The sequence below is a fragment of the Rhinoderma darwinii genome, chromosome 5, assembly GCF_050947455.1.
Source record: "Rhinoderma darwinii isolate aRhiDar2 chromosome 5, aRhiDar2.hap1, whole genome shotgun sequence".
Lineage (NCBI taxonomy): Eukaryota > Metazoa > Chordata > Amphibia > Anura > Rhinodermatidae > Rhinoderma > Rhinoderma darwinii.
Window position 1 is genome coordinate 239,547,819 of NC_134691.1, and position 20,684 is coordinate 239,568,502.

A 20,684-nucleotide genomic window follows, 5' to 3' on the forward strand; every position below is an offset into this window, starting at 1 on the left:
AGGTTGTCACTTAGGATTTGACGGTACATGGCTCCATCCATTCTCCCATTGATGCGGTGAAGTAGTCCTGTGCCCTTAGCAGAGAAACACCCCCAAAAAATAATGTTTCCACCTCCATGCTTGACAGTGGGGACGGTGTTCTTTGGGTCATAGGCAGCATTTCTCTTCCTCCAAAAACGGCGAGTTGAGTTAATGCCAAAGAGCTCAATTTTAGTCTCATCTGACCACAGCACCTTCTCCCAATCACTCTCAAAATCATCCAGATGTTCATTTGCAAACTTCAGACGGGCCTGTACATGTGCCTTGTTGAGCAGGGGGACCTTGCGGGCACTGCAGGATTTTAATCCATTACGGCGTAATGTGTTACCAATGGTTTTCTTGGTGACGGTGGTCCCCGCTGCCTTGAGATCATTAACAAGTTCCCCCCGTGTAGTTTTCGGCTGAGCTCTCACCTTCCTCAGGATCAAGGATACCGCAAGAGGTGAGATTTTGCATGGAGCCCCAGATCGATGTTGATTGACAGTCATTTTGTATGTCTTCCATTTTCTTACTATTGCACCAACAGTTGTCTCCTTCTCACCCAGCGTCTTACTTATGGTTTTGTAGCCCATTCCAGCCCTGTGCAGGTCTATGATCTTGTCCCTGACATCCTTAGAAAGCTCTTTGGTCTTGCCCATGTTGTAGAGGTTAGAGTCAGACTGATTAATTGAGTCTGTGGACAGGAGTTTTTTTATACAGGTGACCATTTAAGACAGCTGTCTTTAATGCAGGCACCAAGTTGATTTGGAGAGTGTAAGTGGTCTGGAGGAGGCTGAACTCTTAATGGTTGGTAGGGGATCAAATACTTATTTCTCTGTGCACAATGCAAATAAATATATATATAATTTTGACAACGTGATTTTCTTTCTTTTTTTTTATATAATCTATCTCTCACTGGTAAAATTAACCTAGCCTAAAAATTCTAGACTGTTCATGTCTTTGACAGTGGGCAAACTTACAAAATCAGCAAGGGATCAAATACGTATTTCCTTCACTGTATATATATATATATATATATATATATATATATATATATATGGAAAAATAGAGCAAAGAAGCAGCACTCAATAGCAAAAAATGAAGTTTATTCACCCAACACAGCAACGTTTCACTTCCTCCATGGAAGCATTTTCAAGCAATTAGTGAAAAACACACACAGGTATATATAGGGAGCACAAAGCTCAATTATCAAATCCTCTAAATAGCAGCAATTATACAATTCATATTGAAAAAATGCCCCGTGTAGCAGTGTATCAAAATATCATATATATATGTGTAAAAGAGTCAATCATTGACAAATGGTAAAAAGAACTTTAAAATTCTAACAAGTGCGATACGTGCATATAAAATAGTGTAATGCATTAATTGCATATCGATTAATAATCACATTATAATACACAATAGCTGGCAATCACCAATCTGGAGAAACAAGGACATCCTGAACAAAACATGTGTAGATTAAAATTTCCGGCGTCACAAGCACCGAACTGCGCATGCCCCAACTCTATCTGTCCATTGGGTAAGGCTACCCCATGTGATCTGAATCGCCATGACGCTGCACAGCGACGCAACAGCTGACATGATTACATCACTAACAGAGGCCCATCGGATCGCAAAGTCGTGCTAGGGTCAATGTGTCATAATACGCCATGTTTGTTAAGGGCAAATATGCCAATACTACAAACTACAGGGTAGGATTACAACTAAGATACTTATAATAAAGTCGTGAATAATGCGTTCCGCTATTCAAAAAGGAGTATATGAAAACTGTGTATAAAATATACAATAGTAGGTTTTACTCCATTTTAATGCCTTATGTCCCTAAAGAGACAAGATATCACCCGCATACATAACGTAGAAGTCTCAAGTCTCACGGAGAGATACTCTACCAATGTGATGATATATTATCAACACAGAGGTGTATAGTATTACTCCTATTATGGGATCTCTGGAGAAAGAGCAGAATCCTACACCTTCAGATCAAAACTCCCCATTTGCGGAGCTGTCATTCACGGCTCAAAAAATACATAAAGAGTCAATAATCAACCCATATGTTACTAAACAAACATAGATGGCAGATGTGGTGGAGCTGTGCATAATCAACAACATTATTACAGTTCACATGGATAAAAATATAGAAAAAAAATAATAATTTAATTCAATAACAATCTCATTTGACAGAAAAAAGGGGTCATATGTGTACAGAATTCCTTGTTCCAGTTGGCAAGCGTCTTCCAATACCAATATCGAGACTTCAATCTATAAAAAAGAAAGAAGAAACGGGTAAGTACATTAAAAATTATTACAGTATAATTACTCTCCTATTCCTATACATCAAACTATATCTAGAGTGGTGAAGGGATCATGAACAGATATCACTAGGCAAAGGAATCCCCAAGGAACGCAAAGGCCAAATCCAAAAGGCTGTACATACAGAGAATGACCTCTCCAAAATATCTGGACCATAATGTCCTAGATGTAAGCATAAAATAATTATTTGAATACATTCAAGGGGTAATCAATATTGAGACCGTTAGGGTTGAGGGAATTTAATCTATTGTTCCACTGAACCTCCCGTTGTTTAAGGATCAATTTCCTATTCCCTCCCCGTTTAACGGGGGGAACCCTATCAATAATGCAAAATCTAAGTTGTTGTACACTATGACCCATTTCCACAAAATGTCGCGGTACAGGGAGTTCAATCTTCTTCGTACGTATACTGGACTTGTGATTGTTTAATCTCAGTCTACATTCAGTTGTGGTCTCCCCCACGTAAATCAAATTACAAGGACATTGTAAAACATAAATAAAATAATCACTTCTGCATGTGTAGTAGGAGGTAATCTTATAAGCTTTACCTGTAGTGGGGTGTAAAAAAGAACTGCCTGTGAGAATAATCGCACAGCTATCACAGGACAGGCAGGGAAAACATCCATTCCGTGTCAAGTTCTGTTGCCTACCTCTAACCTGAATATTCCTTGCATTGGCATCTGTCAAGACCAGTCTGTCCCTTAAATTACGGGGTCTTCTGTACGAAAATAATGGGGGGGGGGATTGAAATTCTTCCACTTTGTCATAATAGTTACTCAAAATTCCACAATGTTTTCTGATAATACCTGCCACATTTGGACTGCATACACTAAATGTGGAAACCATAGGGAGTCTATCCATTTTCCGCTGAGTCTTCTTCTTATCCTGACCTAGTTGGGCCCTATCGACTCGTTTTACTCTCTCCAGATGTTTCTTCAGAAGACGCTCTGGATATCCTCTGTCTATAAACTTCCCTACCATCATATTGAGTTTATGGTCTAAACTAATGGGATCATCAACAATCCGTTTAACCCTCAATAACTGACTGTACGGTAAGGATTTGATCATCCCCTTGGGGTGATGACTATCAAAACTGAGCAGATTGTTGCAGTCCGTGTCTTTAACAAATAGATCAGTTACAAGTTTGTTGTTCTGTATGCAGACCAAGGTGTCAAGGAATTGGACATGACTATCAGAAACCACCATCGTAAATTGAATGTCGGAGTCTATCAAGTTTAAATATTCAAAGAAACTATTCAAACCAAGCAGGTCCCCTGTCCAAATGAGGAAGACGTCATCTATGTATCGCCACCACCCAAGTACCGAAGTAAAGTGGTGGGATACATAGATCGACGTCTCCTCCATATCAGCCATAACAATGTTGGCATACGTAGGGGCCACATTGGACCCCATAGCTGTTCCGCGAAGTTGCATAAAATATTCATCGTTGAACAGAAAGTAATTGCAAGTTAGCACTATATCCAAAAGGCCCATCAAAAATTCTTTGCACTCACAGGAAAATTCAGTGCCATCAAGTACTTTGCCCACAATCATCATACCCCTTGTATGGGTAATGGAAGTATACAGGCTGGTCACATCAAATGAGACCAGCAAAGCCCCAGTGGGAATAACAATATCTCTAATTCTGCTCAAAAAATCTGCCGTATCCCTTATATACGATCTAGCAGATACGGCAAAACTTCTCAAAACTTTATCAAGAAAAATAGCAGGGGGGCAAAGAAGCAACTCCCTGCCTGAGACTATGGGTCTCCCTGGGGGATTGACAGTACTTTTATGTATTTTAGGCAGACAGTACAGTATAGGAGTTATCGGATATGTAGGTGTTAAAAAAGTATATAAATCCCTGTCTATCATATCATTAGCAAAGGCATTGTCAACCAGCACTCTGATTCGTTTCTGAATATCCTTCATAGGATCTGTCGAAATCCTCCTATATACCGCTGTGTCATTCAGCTGTCTATAGACTTCTTGTAAATATAGGGATCGGTCCATAACAACGACCGATCCACCTCTGTCGGCGGGTTTTTTTATGCAACTTCGCGGAACAGCTATGGGGTCCAATGTGGCCCCTACGTATGCCAACATTGTTATGGCTGATATGGAGGAGACGTCGATCTATGTATCCCACCACTTTACTTCGGTACTTGGGTGGTAGCGATAAATAGATGACGTCTTCCTCATTTGGACAGGGGACCTGCTTGGTTTGAATAGTTTCTTTGAATATTTAAACTTGATATACTCCGACATTCAATTTACGATGGTGGTTTCTGATAGTCATGTCCAATTCCTTGACACCTTGGTCTGCATACAGAACAACAAACTTGTAACTGATCTATTTGTTAAAGACACAGACTGCAACAATCTTCTCAGTTTTGATAGTCATCACCCCAAGGGGATGATCAAATCCTTACCGTACAGTCAGTTATTGAGGGTTAAACAGATTGTTGATGATCCCATTAGTTTAGACCATAAACTCAATATGATGGTAGGGAAGTTTATAGACAGAGGATATCCAGAGCGTCTTCTGAAGAAACATCTGGAGAGAGTAAAACGAGTCGATAGGGCCCAACTAGGTCAGGATAAGAAGAAGACTCAGCGGAAAATGGATAGACTCCCTATGGTTTCCACATTTAGTGTATGCAGTCCAAATGTGGCAGGTATTATCAGAAAACATTGGGGAATTTAGAGTAACTATTATGACAAAGTGGTAGAATTTCAATCCCCCCCATTATTTTCATACAGAAGACCCCGTAATTTAAGGGACAGACTGGTCGTGACGGATGTCAGTGCAAGGAATATTCAGGTTAGAGGTAGGCAACAGGACTTGACACGGAATGGATGTTTTCCCTGCCTGTCCTGTGATAGCTGTGCGATTATTCTCAAAGGCAGTTCTTTTTTACACCCCACTACAGGTAAAGCTTATAAGATTACCTCCTACTACACATGCAGAAGTGATTATGTTATTTATGTTTTACAATGTCCTTGTAATTTGATTTACGTGGGGGAGACCACAACTGAATGTAGACTGAGATTAAACAATCACAAGTCCAGTATACGTACGAAGAAGGTTGAACTCCCTGTACCGCGACATTTTGTGGAAATGGGTCATAGTGTACAACAACTTAGATTTTGCATTATTGATAGGGTTCCCCCCTTAAACGGGGAGGGAATAGGGAATTGATCCTTAAACAACTGGAGGTTCAGTGGATCAATAGATTAAATTCCCTCCACCCTAACGGTCTCAATATTGATTACCCCTTGAATGTATTCAAATAATTATTTTATGCTTACATCTAGGACATTGTGGTCCAGATATTTTGGAGAGGTCATTCTCTGTATGTACAGCCTATTGGATTTGGCCTTTGCATTCCTTGGTGATTCCTTTGCCTAGTGATATCTGTTCATGATCCCTTCACCACTCTAGATATAGTTTGATGTATAGGAATAGGAGAGTAATTATACTGTAATAATTTTTTATGTACTTACCCGTTTCTTCTTTCTTTTTTATAGATTGAAGTCTCGATATTGGTATTGGAAGACGCTTGCCAACTGGAACAAGGAATTCTGTACACATATGACCCCTTTTTTCTGTCAAATGAGATTGTTATTGAATTAAATTATTATTTTTTTTCTATATTTTTATCCATGTGAACCGTAATAATGTTGTTGATTATGCACAGCTCCACCACATCTGCCATCTATGTTTGTTTAGTAACATATGGGTTGATTATTGACTATTTATGTATTTTTTGAGCCGTGAATGACAGCTCCGCAACTGGGGAGTTTTGATCTGAAGGTGTAGGATTCTGCTCTTTCTCCAGAGATCCCATAATAGGAGTAATACTATACACCTCTGTGTTGATAATATATCATCACATTGGTAGAGTATCTCTCCGTGAGACTTGAGACTTCTACGTTATGTATGCGGGTGATCTCTTGTCTCTTTAGGGACATAAGGCATTAAAATGGAGTAAAACCTACTATTGTATATTTTATACACAGTTTTCATACACTCCTTTTTGAATAGCGGAACACATTATTCACGACTTTATTATAAGTATCTTAGTTGTAATTCTACCCTGTAGTTTGCAGTATTGACATATTTGCCCTTAACAAACATGGCGTATTATGACACATTGACCCTAGCATGACTGCGATCCGATGGGCCTCTGTTAGTGATGTAATCATGTCAGCTGTTGCGTCGCTGTGCAGCGTCACGGCGATTCAGATCACATGGGGTAGCCTTACCCAATGGACAGATAGAGTTGGGGCATGCGCAGTTCGGTGCTTGTGACGCCGGAAATTTTAATCTACACATGTTTTGTTCAGGATGTCCTTGTTTCTCCAGATTGGTGAGTGCCAGCTATTGTGTATTATAATGTGATTATTAATCGATATGCAATTAATGCATTACACTATTTTATATGCACGTATCACACTTGTTAGAATTTTAAAGTTCTTTATACCATTTGTCAATGATTGACTCTTTTACACATATATATGATATTTTGATACACTGCTACACGGGGCATTTTTTCAATATGAATTGTATAATTGCTGCTATTTAGAGGATTTGTTAATTGAGCTTTGTGCTCCCTATATATACCTGTGTGTGTTTTTCACTAATTGCTTGAAAATGCTTCCATGGAGGAAGTGAAACGTTGCTGTCTTGGGTGAATAAACTTCATTTTTTGCTTTTGAGTGCTGCTTCTTTGCTCTATTTTTCCATATACTACATTGGGAGAGCGTCACTCCCTGTTATTCGAAGCTTAGCACCAGCCGCATTTGGTTTTTTGCACAGTGCTGCTCCTATTGTATGTTTGATCCTATATATATATATATATATATATATATATATATACACACACACATATAAATGAAAGACAGCAGCACTCTGTACCAAATCCCACTACAGTGACGGCTGCACAGTAGATAACTCCTGATCCAAGGATTGTATAATATATTGAGAAGAAATTCAGCAGCACTCCAATTTAAGCAAAAAATAAGGTGCTTTATTCAATCGAATGCAGAGATGCGACGTTTCTTTCCAGCCTTAGGACCTTCTCAAGCATAGTGATACCATTAACATAGGTGATATTTAAGGCATGTGTCTCATTAACATAATGAGTAATCATTAAAATATTGTGGAAGTTAAATATAACCGGAACCATATATTACAAATATATCATCCAGCGTAACAAGTGTAAATGCATATAAGTAATATAATTGTGATGATAAAAACATAAAACAACAATACAATACATCTATAATCAATTGATTAGTGTATGATCAAAAATGCAGCAATGTGTGTAGAAGCTCGGACTTCAGGGCCACTCACCAATAGATTACGAGCAATGCAGCTGTCCGATAATGAACTTGTTATGTATTAACTGACAGCTCGGCGTTCACAGGAATCTGCTGCGCATGTCCGGAACTATAGCCGGAAGTTTATCGCTGCTGATCAACGAAATGTCAATTGCTGCGCATGCGCACTGATGAAAACAATTTCGCCGGACACAAGAAAATGACATATTGATATAAGAATTGCAGGTAAGAAGCAACAATCGTAGTTCTAAGAGATAGACTGTTGAGAAAACTAAGGAACAACGGTCCTATTATAATAACCATATCAGTCTGTTTTGTACATGGGAAAAGGATGACTTATTTAAGACAACACGCTGTAGTCACCATAGTCACAAGGACAGATAGCATATTTTTTTATTTGCTGTGTTACAGTACCTAACACGTAGACCCAGGGTTCCTGACTCACGTAACGTCAATCATAGTACCATGGATCAGGGTCTGGGTGTTGACTTGTTACACTTTCGTGTACCAGTCTCACACCTCAGAACACCATACTAACGTGTACCGGGACTTTTAAGAAGCAGAGGCCAGCCTGTCAAGCAGCTCAACTTAAGAATTTAGTCCAGGGGGTGAGTAAACAGCAGTTATGTCCTCCATTTTCCACAGAATATACATATTAAATAATTGTTTATTGAACCTAATAAAATTTTCAACTAGTCAGACTCTAGATCTACAATGGCTTCACTGCATCCAAAGTTCAGTAAATACAATTTATATGGAAATGTTGATAAGTGGTAAATGGTCCCTATGTCCCATTGTGATCTATAACAAGAAAAAACACAAAATAATTTAATCGTGATACTTATTACTTATCATGAGATTTTTTCATATTAATGACATTTTAACATTTATCTTTTTCCTGTTTTTTCTTGTTATAGATTACAATGGGACATAGGGACCACTTACCACTTATCAACATTTCCATATAAATTGTATTTACTGAACTTTGGATACAGTGAAGCCATTGTAGATCTAGTGTCTGACTAGTTGAAAATTTCATTAGGTTCAATAAACAATTATTTAATCTGTATATGCTGTGGATAATGGAGGACATAACTGCTGTTTACTCACCCCCTGGACTACATTCTTAAAGGGAATGTGGCGCTAGAAATTTTATTTTTATTTTTCTTTAGTTAAACAATTATTATTTAAGTGATTATACATTGTTTTATTTATTTTTTATTTTTTTTACAAGTCAGGAAATATTATAAATTGGAGTCTAATTTATAACATTTCCATGTGCTGGTCACTAGAGAGAGTAGTTCCCAAAATCACAGCATGGTCAATGTGGTAAAGCAACCTCAATGCTTTATGCTGCAAATTTGGGGTAGACAGACTCGCTCTAGTGTCCTCACACAATCCCCCCTCCCTTATTCTGGCTAGTGCCAGGAGAAGGAGGGGGTTGAATCTTCAAACCTCCTACACTGTGTGCCGCCATTTTCTGAGCGAATGCACAGTGTAGGAGGATTAGATACAGTGCTCAGCTATTAGTATAACACTAACATACATGAACATAATACACACCACATACACAAACATAACTTACCTGCTCCCGCCTCCGCTGCCTTCTCCGCTCCTGTTCCTTGCGCCTTCGCTTCCTTGAACATATGGCCGGAAGCCGCGGCTGGAAGTCGACATCTGACTGTCCGGCAGCAGCTTCCGGTCCACAAGAAAATGGCGCCAGACTTCCCTCTGCTAACAAGCTTCGTTTTGGTCTGTGTGGGAGCGGCACATGCGCCGTTCCCACGGCGTACGCTGCAGTGACTGGAATGGCTCCCGTTCGCATTCTCTATGGGGATGTATGTGCCATATTCCATCTCTGTATGTGTCGTTAATCGACACATACAGAGATGAAAAAAAAATGGCAGCCCCCATAGAAAAGTAAAAATTTAAAAAAAAGTAAAAAGTAGAAAACACGAACACAAATAAATAAATTAAATTTTTTTATCATACTAAAAGCAATATGATAAAAAAAATAATAATTTCATGACACCTTCCCTTTAAGTTGAGCTGCTTGACAGGCTGGCCCCTGCCTCTTAAAAGTCCCGGTGCACGTTAGTGTGGTGTTCTGAGGTGTGAGACTGGTACACGAAAGTGTAACAAGTCAACACCCAGACCCCGATGCATGGTACTATGATTGACGTTAAGTGAGTCAGGAACCCTGGGTCTACGTGTGGTACTGTAACACAACAAATAAAAAAATATGCTATCGGTCCTTGTGACTATGGTGCCTACAGCGTTTTGTCTTAAATAAGTCCCCCTTTTCCCATGTACAAAACAGACTGATATGGTTATTATAATAGGACCGTTGTTCCTTAGTTTTCTCAACAGAGTCTAAGGGTATGTTCACACGTACACGTCCGATACGCCTGAAATTACGGAGCTGTTTTCAGGAGAAAACAGCTCCTGAATTTGAGATGTAATGGCAAGTGCAGGCGTTTTTCACAGCGTCCATTACGGACGTAATTGGAGCTGTTTTTCTATGGAGTCAATGGAAAACGGCTCTAATTACGTCCCAAGAAGTGACAGGCACTTCTTTGACGCGGGCGTCTTTTTTACGCGCCGTCTTTTGACAGCGGCGCGTAAAAAAAAAATGACCGTCGGCACAGTACATCGTAAAACCCATTCAACTCAATGGGCAGATGTTTGCCAGCGCTTTGGAGCCGTATTTTCGGATGTAATTCGAGGTTAAAACGCCCAAACTACGTCCGTAAATAGGGTGTGTGAACCCAGTCTAACTCTTAGAACTACGATTGTTGCTTCTTACCTGCAATTCTTATATCAATATTTTCTTGTGTCCGGCGAAATTGTTTGCATCAGTGCGCATGTCCGGTAAAATTACCGCGACCACAGTCACTTTCGTTACTTGCCATGTACGCTGTGGAACATAGTGATCTTCGACCGTGCGACTTGTGTCGTGGCCAAAGTCGCCATGTAGCCCCAACCTAAAATTATACTATCTATCAATATACATCAGATAGATAGATAGATAGATAGATAGATAGATAGATAGATAGATAGATAGATGATAGATAGATAGATAGATAGATAGATAGATAGATAGATAGATAGATAGATAGATAGACAGACAGACAGAAAGATAGATACACAGATAAATGATAGATAGATATATTGTCCTATCAGACATAGGTGTGTATTCACACATATGCCTGTGGGAAAGGGCCTCAGGATAATGGAGCAGACACAGCTGGCAGTAAACCAGCTGTCCTGTCAAGTTTTACCACCATCTGCTTTGATCCTCGGTCTCCCCAGTCTACAGGGGAGACAGATTCCTGGGGCCTTGCATGAGGCCTTCCATACAGGAGTGTACCCACTGGGTTTAAATAGTCCACTGCTGATAAATTCCTCAGACTTTCACCCCCCCAGTTGTCATGATGTGGGGTGTGGACCCACTTGGCCGTACCGCGTAGCGGGAGGGCAGCTGGCCAAATAGGTAAAGTACAGAGTCTATAGTTCAGAGAGGATACCTCAGGCAATGTAGACAGTAGCAAGACAGGCACGGCTGGGACCAGGCGGCAGGTAGATGTCAGGCGTGGCGTAGTAGAACAGGCGTGGAACGCAGCACAACATGGCAACAGCTCAGCATGGCAATAGATCAGGATAGCACGGGAACAGGATACAGGATACAGGAAAACAGGGAACACTAGGGAGCTGGAAGACACTAGGGGACCATTAGCACGACAAACGTTGGGTAACAAACAACGCTCTGGCAAGGAACGAGAGGGCGGAGCCCCTTTTATAGCCCAGAGCATTCTGGCCGAGATTGCAGACTTCCTGCAATTATGCGCGCACTGGCCCTTTAAGGCCGTGCACGTGCGGGCGCGCGTCCCCTCCGGAGACAGTCTCGATATCCGGAAGTGAGTGTCGGCGCCTCATAGGAGGACGACGCTGCAAGCAACTCGGATGTCCATGGCCACGGCCGTCGAGGGGTAAGTCAGAACGACGGGCCGTGGCCATAGACGTTACAGTATCCCCCCTCTTACGCCCCCTATTCTTGAGACCAGAGCGGGAGAGAAACTTCGATGTTCTCCTCTGGCTCCCAAGACCTCTCTTCTGGACCGAACCCCCTCGATGCTGCAAGCAACTCGGATGTCCATGGCCGTCGAGGGGTAAGTCAGAACGACGGGCCGTGGCCATAGACGTTACACCCATGAGGAAACCATTACACCAGCCCCCAGCCTGAGAAGCTTCATACTACCAAGGAAGCCTGCTGAATCCACTTCAAAAGAAGCCTGGCACCACCAACAATTCCACTGAAGCCACTAATAGCTATAGGCCACTGTATTAATCCCTGGACTAGACTAACCCTCACCTCCCAGGCTGCTAGCTGAATTAACCCTTCCCAACCCTGCATTATTTCTGCTGCATCCCTCCTCTAACTGTTCATTAATAACTTAACTCCTGCATTGCCAGTAGCTCCTTCCCACTGCATTTATCCCTATCCTACACTACCATAACCCCGTACCACAGAAATCCTTTGTTGACCCCATTCACTGTCATCAGCAGCCAAGCCTACAGTTAACCCTATCCATCCCTAAACCCACTGTACTAGTTAACCACTACACTGCCATCAGCAGCAAAGCAAGTTAACCTATTCACTGTCATACAGTTGCAACTACAACCCCCTTGTTCTTTGCAGCTAGCAGTCCCTTTCCCTTTATGTTCTAAGCGTGATTGAATTGTATTGTACTTTATATGTGTATTTAGGTACGTGACTGAGTACTAGTCTAACGTCCATGGTCGCTGACCACAAACTCCTTCCATCCAGTCGACGCCCTTCTCTCCAGAGATGTCTGCACATGCGGCCGTCCTGTTCCACAGTGACCACCAGGGTGCGCTCGCGAGCTCAGTCCAGCCTTAGGAAGCCAGAGCGCACACAGGTGGGAGATTGAGCTGATTTCTTCCAAAGCACCTTGGACTTGCCTGAGCTTTGTTGTCATTACCCTAGTCCCTCTATGCAAATGGTCTCCTAAGTGTTTTCCAGTTCCCAGTGTTTCCCGTGCTATCCTGGTCAAGTGCCGTATTGAGTCGGAGCCGTGCTGCTGAGTACCACGCCTGTCTTGCTTTACCTTGCCTGGCGCCTGCCTGCTGCCTAGTCCCAGTCGAGCCTGTCTTGCTACTGTCTGAGATACCACAGGTACACCTATATGTACTAAAGACTCTGACCTGTGTCCTGTTGGCCAGCTACCATACCATCAAGGCGGTAGGACCAAGTGGGTCCAGGTGCAGGTATTGTTAATATCTTTAATTTATGGTACCAAGTATAGCATTAGTATACGTAATACATATTGATAGTTCTTATATCTATTGGAATAGATTAATACTATATATATTTTGTGTATTTATATTTGTGTGATTATTGTTAGTAAATAAACTGTGCTTTATTTACTATACAATTGTGTCTTGAATCACCACGTACACACACTTACTTAATAAAGCAATTTAAGGCCTAGTTCACACTGAGTTTTTTAGGTGCTGTTTTTGACGCGGAAACCAAGTACCATTGATTTTAATGGGAGGCGGAAGCGTTTTTTTCACACGAGTGGAAAAAACTCTCGCTGGAAATAGAAGCGACATGCTCCTTCTTCCGGCGGTTTCCGTCATTGACGACCTATTGAAATTAATGGGAGGCAGGGAAATCGTTTTTCTGAGCTTTTTTTTTGCCTGCGTTGCTCAATGGCCGTGGTAGAAAAATGCTGTGAAAAGCGCGGCAAAGAAAGTGCAGGCAGGTCAAAATCTTGATTTTGAGCCAGATTTTTCCGCCTGAAAAAACTCTGTGTGAACATACTCTAAAGTGTAGATACAAGGGAAAGTAGGAGAGCTAGGCATAACCCTAGTGACTCTAATATAAGGAGGTAGCGATAGTGGACCTCACCAAATTTACCGAACTTTAACAATATATATAATATATATATATATATATATATATATATATATATTCTTTTATCTATATTGTATACATGGGTCTATTTCATGAACAATAGTGGCAGTTTCTAGTATTGATCTTGATAACAATATAGTAATTATATTAATTCATTATGTGAAAGTGTCTTATGCTTCTGAATCATTACCAGTTCCTAATGGTTTGAAAGGCTACACAATCTTATGAAAAATTATGCATCTGCCATTTTTCATTATTAACTACAGTAAGCTTTTAATATATTGTCATTACTTACCACACATCCTTGTGCCACAGAGTATATTAGTATTACTATGAAAATACATAAAATGGTTCGTATTTGTATTGTTAGGCACCCTGGAAAACACTGCAAGATAAAAAGTAGGCCAATGGTCAATGTTATCTGTCTATATGGCTTAAACATTTTTGTAGATATCAGAATTGTGCTTGGACTACTCAAAATGTAAAACAAATTAAATCAATTTTTAAAATAATTATTAAGGGTGTGTTCACATATATCAGTTACCCCTGTTTGTCTTCCTCTCGTGTTACAGAAAAGCCGGAGGGAAACTCTCTATGGAAACTATTCTGGTACATGGGACATACGTCGCGACACAGTACGGCGCCAGAACTGTGCAGGAGCCAGACCCCAAAAAGTTACCTGCATCGTTTTTTTGTCCGGCTCCCTGGGAGGTCTGGCGCCGTATCCTATTTAATGTAATGTTTGCCAGATCAACACCGGGTGCTGCAGTGCCGCATCCACCTTCCGGCAGCACTGAGCGTAAGAGTCACCGGCCAGAGTATTGCCGACTATCTGGCTGGGGAGCAGATGCGGAATCCCCGGCCAGAGTATTGGCAATGCTCTGGCTGGGGATTCCACTCCTAGAAGGAGCAACAATTGCACTATCTACAGGGGGGCGTGGTTGGCACTATCTACAGGGGGGCGTGGTTGGCGCTATTTACAGTGAAGATGTGTGGCCTTTTCCTCAGGGGGGCTGTGTGGCACTATCTACAGGGGGCTGTGTGGCACTATCTACACAGGGCACTGTGGAATGATCTACAGAGGGCAATGTGGCATTATCTACAGAGGGCAATGCGGCATTATCTACAGGGCGTGTCGCATAATCTATAGAAAGCAATGTGGCACTATATACAGAGGGCACTGTGGCATTATCTACAAATTAAATTCATCCGTTTTTAAAACGGACAGCGAAAAACAGATACAAAACGGGTCACAATCAGCCATCAAAAACGGAAACCTGGACAAGGAACAAATGCAAAACGGCCATCAAAATCTGCAGTTTTTAACGGCGGACCCTGTCGTGTGAATAGAAACAAAAGCAATCCCGGTGTATTGCGGGGTGAATAGGAGATGTGGGGTGTGATAGGGTAGCTGTAAAGGAGCCAAAAACTAGATACTCCCTGAAGGCTAGTGGTTGGCACCTTTGCAGGTTCACAAGGCTGCTTCGAAGATCTGATCTGAGGTGAGTGGACAGCAGCTGCCTACACCTCGGCGCTGGCCTCGGCATTGCACTTAATATGACAAACATGACATTTCAATGTGTGTGTAAGACTACAGTATAGCGCCGAGGCAGGAGCAGAGAAAGAGAGCCCTGACATGCCAGGATCACGTCAGAAGTTTTGTGAAATGACAAGTACACAACATGTATCTAATCAATCATGTATGCAATCAATCACAAACTTTGCACCACTCTGTTAAAATTGGCACATTTTCAGACCCCAGACTACCTTTTTGGTGGACCATTGTGGTGAAAACTAATGTTAAAAACTGATGACAACTAACGACAACTGATGACAACTGATGGTTTTGTAGTAAAAATTGTGAAATAGTCTGATGGCAACTGATACATTTTTGCATCAGTTGTAATTAGCGAGAGAAAAAAAAAAACTGATGCTGATGCAACCGATATATGTGAACGCACCCTGAGAAGGATGTCATTTGATTATCATGTAAGGTGAAAATTGGATAGTCACTCAAGAGGTCACTTAACAAATTTTTTAATTATTGGAATTCATTGTAAGGGTATGTGCCGACGACCTCTTTTCAGACATAATGGAGGCGTTTTACGCCTCAAATTACGCCTGAAAAAACGCCCTTAATACGCCTACAAACATCTGCCCATTGCTTTCAATGGGAATTATGATGTTCTGTTCCCACGAGCCTTTATTTTAAACTTCACTGTCAAAAACGGAGACGCTCCATAAAAAGAAGTAGCATGTCACTTCTTGAGGCGTTTTTTGGAGCTGATTGTCCATTGAACACTATGAAAAACGCCTCAAAAAAAGCCTCAAAAAACTTCTGAAAAGAGGCCTCAAAAGAAGCTCCAAATTTCATTCTTAGCTTCAAAAACGCCTGAAAATCAGAGGCTGTTTTCTCTGAAATCAGCTCCGTATTTTTCAGACGTTTTTTGTTAAGCGTGTGTTCAAAAGAAAAGGAAAATCATATGCTATGCATTTTTCTAAGACTGGATAATGATTAGTTCATTTGCGTCACTTCTCATATACACTTAATTTTATGGAGTACACAGATCTTATTACTGAAGAGTCAACATTAAAATTAAATATTAGGCATCTTCCAACTGACTTACCTACAACGTCCCAAAAAGTTAAAAATATATACCCTATTTCTACGCATGGTATATATCCACCCATGTACATATGGTCTACAGTAATTTTATTAAAATGTAACTAACATTACAATGGAATCAAAGTCTGTATTAAGTATGGCATTAGAGTACACTGTGCTATCTAGAAATTGTTTTGGGGTTTTGAGTCTAGTTGTAAGGGGTAAGTATCTTATTCCTGCACTATATTACAAAATAAACTGTTTCATTCATGTACTAAACAGCTTCAACTTGTCCCTAATAATGCGATTCAAACAATGACAGCATTGTACCGGGATGACTGAATTGTGAGAGAGTTTCCAGAAGTACATCACAATATATATATGTAACAGGCAGTGGATTGTGAACCTAACCACTTTGACTTTGGGTCATTCCCAAGGGAATTGTCTAAGTAGTCTCTCTGGTCTTCACCCTTCAACCCCTATACAGGGATCTGGACTTCGCTGCAGACACACTAACAGGTCACTACATTTCGGAATGGTCCCAGTGACAGCTGGCTAGAGGCCAAGAGACACCGATGCAAAGCACTAAGGGTCAGGCAAGAGAAAGGTCATCTACAGTTCGAGGTGAGGGCTGGCGGAGTTCATTCAGAGTTGGTAAATGGACAACAGATCAGAACGGGCTGCATGGGTTCAGTGGTCAGTGGCAAGCCAGGGTCAAAACACAGTTAACTGGCGGAATATAGAATAGTCAACTCTTCGCAGGGACTAGCTTGACTAGGAACCTATATTGCTCAGGCAGCGAGAGGTGGGCAGAACAGGAAGATATAGGAGAGTGTGAACAGGCCCTTTAAGAAACAGAAAGTGCCGGCGCACACACTCTCCAGAGCACTACAATATAGTGTAGTCCTGCAGGAGGAGAAAGGACAAAAGTTCTGGAGTGGAAAGGAACAGGGATGCAAAAAGCACTGTAAGTATATTGACGATGGGGATTGCTGTATGAGGAAGAGAGTCAGCAGTTAAACCCAGTATCGCTGGGAACGGGGCAAGGCAGACCATTGAAAGCTGCAAACCGCTGGCTGTACCGTCAACAAGGACAGAGAACTGGTGGCCTGGCGCCATTGGCATAATAGTACTCCCCCTTCCTTCTTGATAAGGTAAGAGCATTAATATTCTCTACAGGATCCCAATAATTCTCCTCAGGACTGAAGCCTTTCCGGTCTAGATAATTTTTCTTTCAATTCTTTTGCAATCAAGAATGTCTTTCATTTCATACTCATTTTTAGATCTAACTGGAGCAGGAGCAGACAAGGTAACAGAGGTTCCAGAGTACCTATTGAAGACCAGGGGCTTGAGCAAAGAGACATGGAAAGAATTAGGGATTCTGAGGGTAGGAGGCAGGCGAAGCTTCTGGGAAACGGGACTGATCTGCTTTATCACCTTTATGGGACCAAGGAACTGGGGGGCAAACTTGTAGAAAGGAGTCTTCAAACAAATGTTCCGTGAAGACAGCCAGACTATCTCCGGTAGAGAGTTAAGGAGGTAGTGTTCATATACTGTCCGCATATCTTTTCATGCAGGAGGTGACTTGAACCAATGCAGTTTTTGTCTTTTGCCTAATTTGAAGAAAATTTCCAGAAGTGGTGTTGGCAGTAGGCACGACAGAGGTAGAAGGAACAGGAAGTGGCACCCAAGAATGTTGAGCATAAACGGAAAAAAAAGTGGAGAGGTACCCATGGATTCTCCAGATTGATTATTATTTCAGAACTCAGCCCAAGGAAGATGTACCCAATTATATTGAGTGGAAACAACTTGACGAAGGCAACACTTCAGAACCTGGTTGACCCATTCTACTTTGCGGATAAGCTAAGGAAAAATCTAATTTAACATCCAGAAGAGTACACATAGTTCTTCAGATGTTTAAAGTGAATTGAACATAAACTCAATAACAGCATGCAGTGTCAATCAGCTGCTTCAAAGGCCATCAGGATATAGTCGTGTATTAAAAGAGGCATGGAATCGCGGGACAGGAAAGGATGCCCTGGAGTTGGAAAAAATACAAAGAAGAGCAACGAAGCTAATAAGGGGCATGGAGAATCTAAGTTATGAGGAAAGATTAAAATAAATAAACCTATTTAGCCTTGAAAAAAGACGACTAAGGGGGACATGATTAATTTATATAAATATATTAATGACACATACAAAAAATATGGTGAAATCCTGTTCCATGTAAAACCCCCTCAAAAAACAAGGGGGCACTCCCTCCGTCTGGAGAAAAAAAGGTTCAACCTGCAGAGGCGACAAGCCTTCTTTAGAGCTTGTTTACATGAACGTGATATACATGTCGCACGGACATATATTAGTCTATGGGGCCGTGCAGACAGTTGCGTGATTTTTACGCAGCGTGAGTCCGCTGCGAAAAACTCACGACATGTCCTATATTTGTGCGTTGTTCGCACATCACGCACCCATTGAAGTCAAAGGGTGCGTGAAAATCATGCATGCCACACGGAAGCACTTCCGTGGGACGAGCATGATTCGCGCAACAGTTGTCAAACTATGAATGTAAACAGAAAAGCACCACGTGCTTTTCTGTTTACAAACATCCAAACGGAGTGTCATAATGATGGTGGCTGCGCGAAAATCACGCAGCCGCGCATCATACGGGGCTGACACACGGAGCTGTTAAGAACCTTTTGCGCACGCAAAACGCTGCGTTTTTTGCGTGTACAAAACGCACACGCTCATGTAAATGAGCCCTTACTGTGAGAACTGTGAATCTATGGAATAGTCTACCGCAGGAGCTGGTCACAGCAGGGACAGTAGATGACTTTTAAAAAGGCTTAGATAATTGCCTAGAACAAAAAAATATTAGCTCCTATGTGTAGAAATTTTTACCTTCCCTTTTCCCAAACCTTGGTTAAACTTGATGGACATGTGTCTTTTTTCAGCCGTACTAACTATGTAACTATGTAACACCTTGATCCGAGACAATATGGAAAGGAAGACCATGTAAGCAGAAGACATGCTGTATGAAGGTACTGGCAAGACAAGGGGCTAAGGGGTAGGCCAGACAGAGGGACAAAATAAGCCATTTTTGAAAGTCGATCCACCACTTGAGTACAGGGATGACTGGCTTGTTTAGAGTCGTCGCCCAAAGAGAGTACCCGTTTACTATTATTCACAGGAAAGTATGTCCGAATTGCCATTCAGAGTGTTGTAAGCTCCAAGTAGGTCCAATTTGGAGAAGATCTTGTACCCTTAATTCTTTCAAACAACTCTGAAATCAACAGCAGCGAGTGCTTGTTTTTTTTACAGTAATCTTTTTTGGGTTTTTTTTAAACTTATTTTTATTAGAATTTTTGGTGAACATACAGTATAAAAACGTTCTTGCATAATAAAATATACATATAAACAACAGTTATGGTGTACAGACAGTCAGTAACCGTTTTTCATTTGGGGCGCAGCCTCAGGTATTTTCCTGGAGACAAGAATAATATACAGCATGAAATCAGTAAGTACAAATCAGATTTATGAAGATATCCTTTTACCTTTGACAGTTGATCATAAGTCAAAGGAACAGTGTCACCAAATTTTTTTTTATAATATCAGTTTGATGTTAGTGCTTTATTAAAAACGTTTGGATTCATTTGTGTGTTTGTGTGTTACTTTTTCTTATTTTTACACTTTTTCTTCCCTATGGGGGCTGCCATTTTTTTTTCCATTTCTGTATGTGTCGTTAATCAATGTAGATAACAGTAACGTTACACAGACATTAACGTTAATCAAGTGTCCTGATAATGAATACACATGAAATCCAGCCTGTTCGTCATGTGTATTCAGAATCCTGACACTTCAGAATCTTTTCTGTGAGATTCCAGCAAGCCACGCGTAATCTCACGAGATTTCGTTTCCCTTGCTGGAAATCTCAAAGAAAAGATTCAGAAGTGTCAGGATTCTGAATGCACATGACGTCCAGGCTGGATGGTCATGTGTATTCATTATCTAGACACTTGATTAACGTTAATCTCTGTGTATGTGGCTGCACATCGCTGCTGTGTAAATGAATGGAGAGGAGTGTATGACGCTGACTGGTCACTGATTGGTCAGCATCATACACGTAAACATGCCCAGTTAAAAACACAATACACGCCCAGTTGGACATAACGAAAAAAAAACGCCCAATTGTTCATTTCAAAGCTCATTTGCATATATATAAAATAGCTCATAATTTGGCCAAAAATGAACGTTTTTAAATAAAAAAAACTTTACTGTTATCTACATTGCAGCGCCGATCACATGCAATAGGAGATAGGGATTTGAGAATCTGGTGACAGAGCCTCTTTAAGTTCCAATATAGTAAGCCAAATTTTGTCTTCTAAATGCATGAGATGTTGGGCTATCAAAATATCTTTTTCTCTCCATTCCCTAAATATACAATTTTCC

At 41.1% G+C, this 20,684-nt stretch overlaps 1 protein-coding gene across 2 annotated transcripts in view; it reads right to left on the minus strand.

The window, feature by feature from the left end:
• ADCY1 (adenylate cyclase 1) overlaps positions 1-20,684 on the minus strand; it is a 763,759-nt gene that overhangs the window by 185,922 nt on the left and 557,153 nt on the right. For both annotated transcript variants that reach the window (XM_075827013.1, XM_075827012.1), the window contains one exon: positions 13,932-14,021. In XM_075827013.1, coding sequence (XP_075683128.1) covers positions 13,932-14,021 — 90 coding nt within the window. The remainder of the gene's footprint in view (positions 1-13,931; positions 14,022-20,684) is intronic.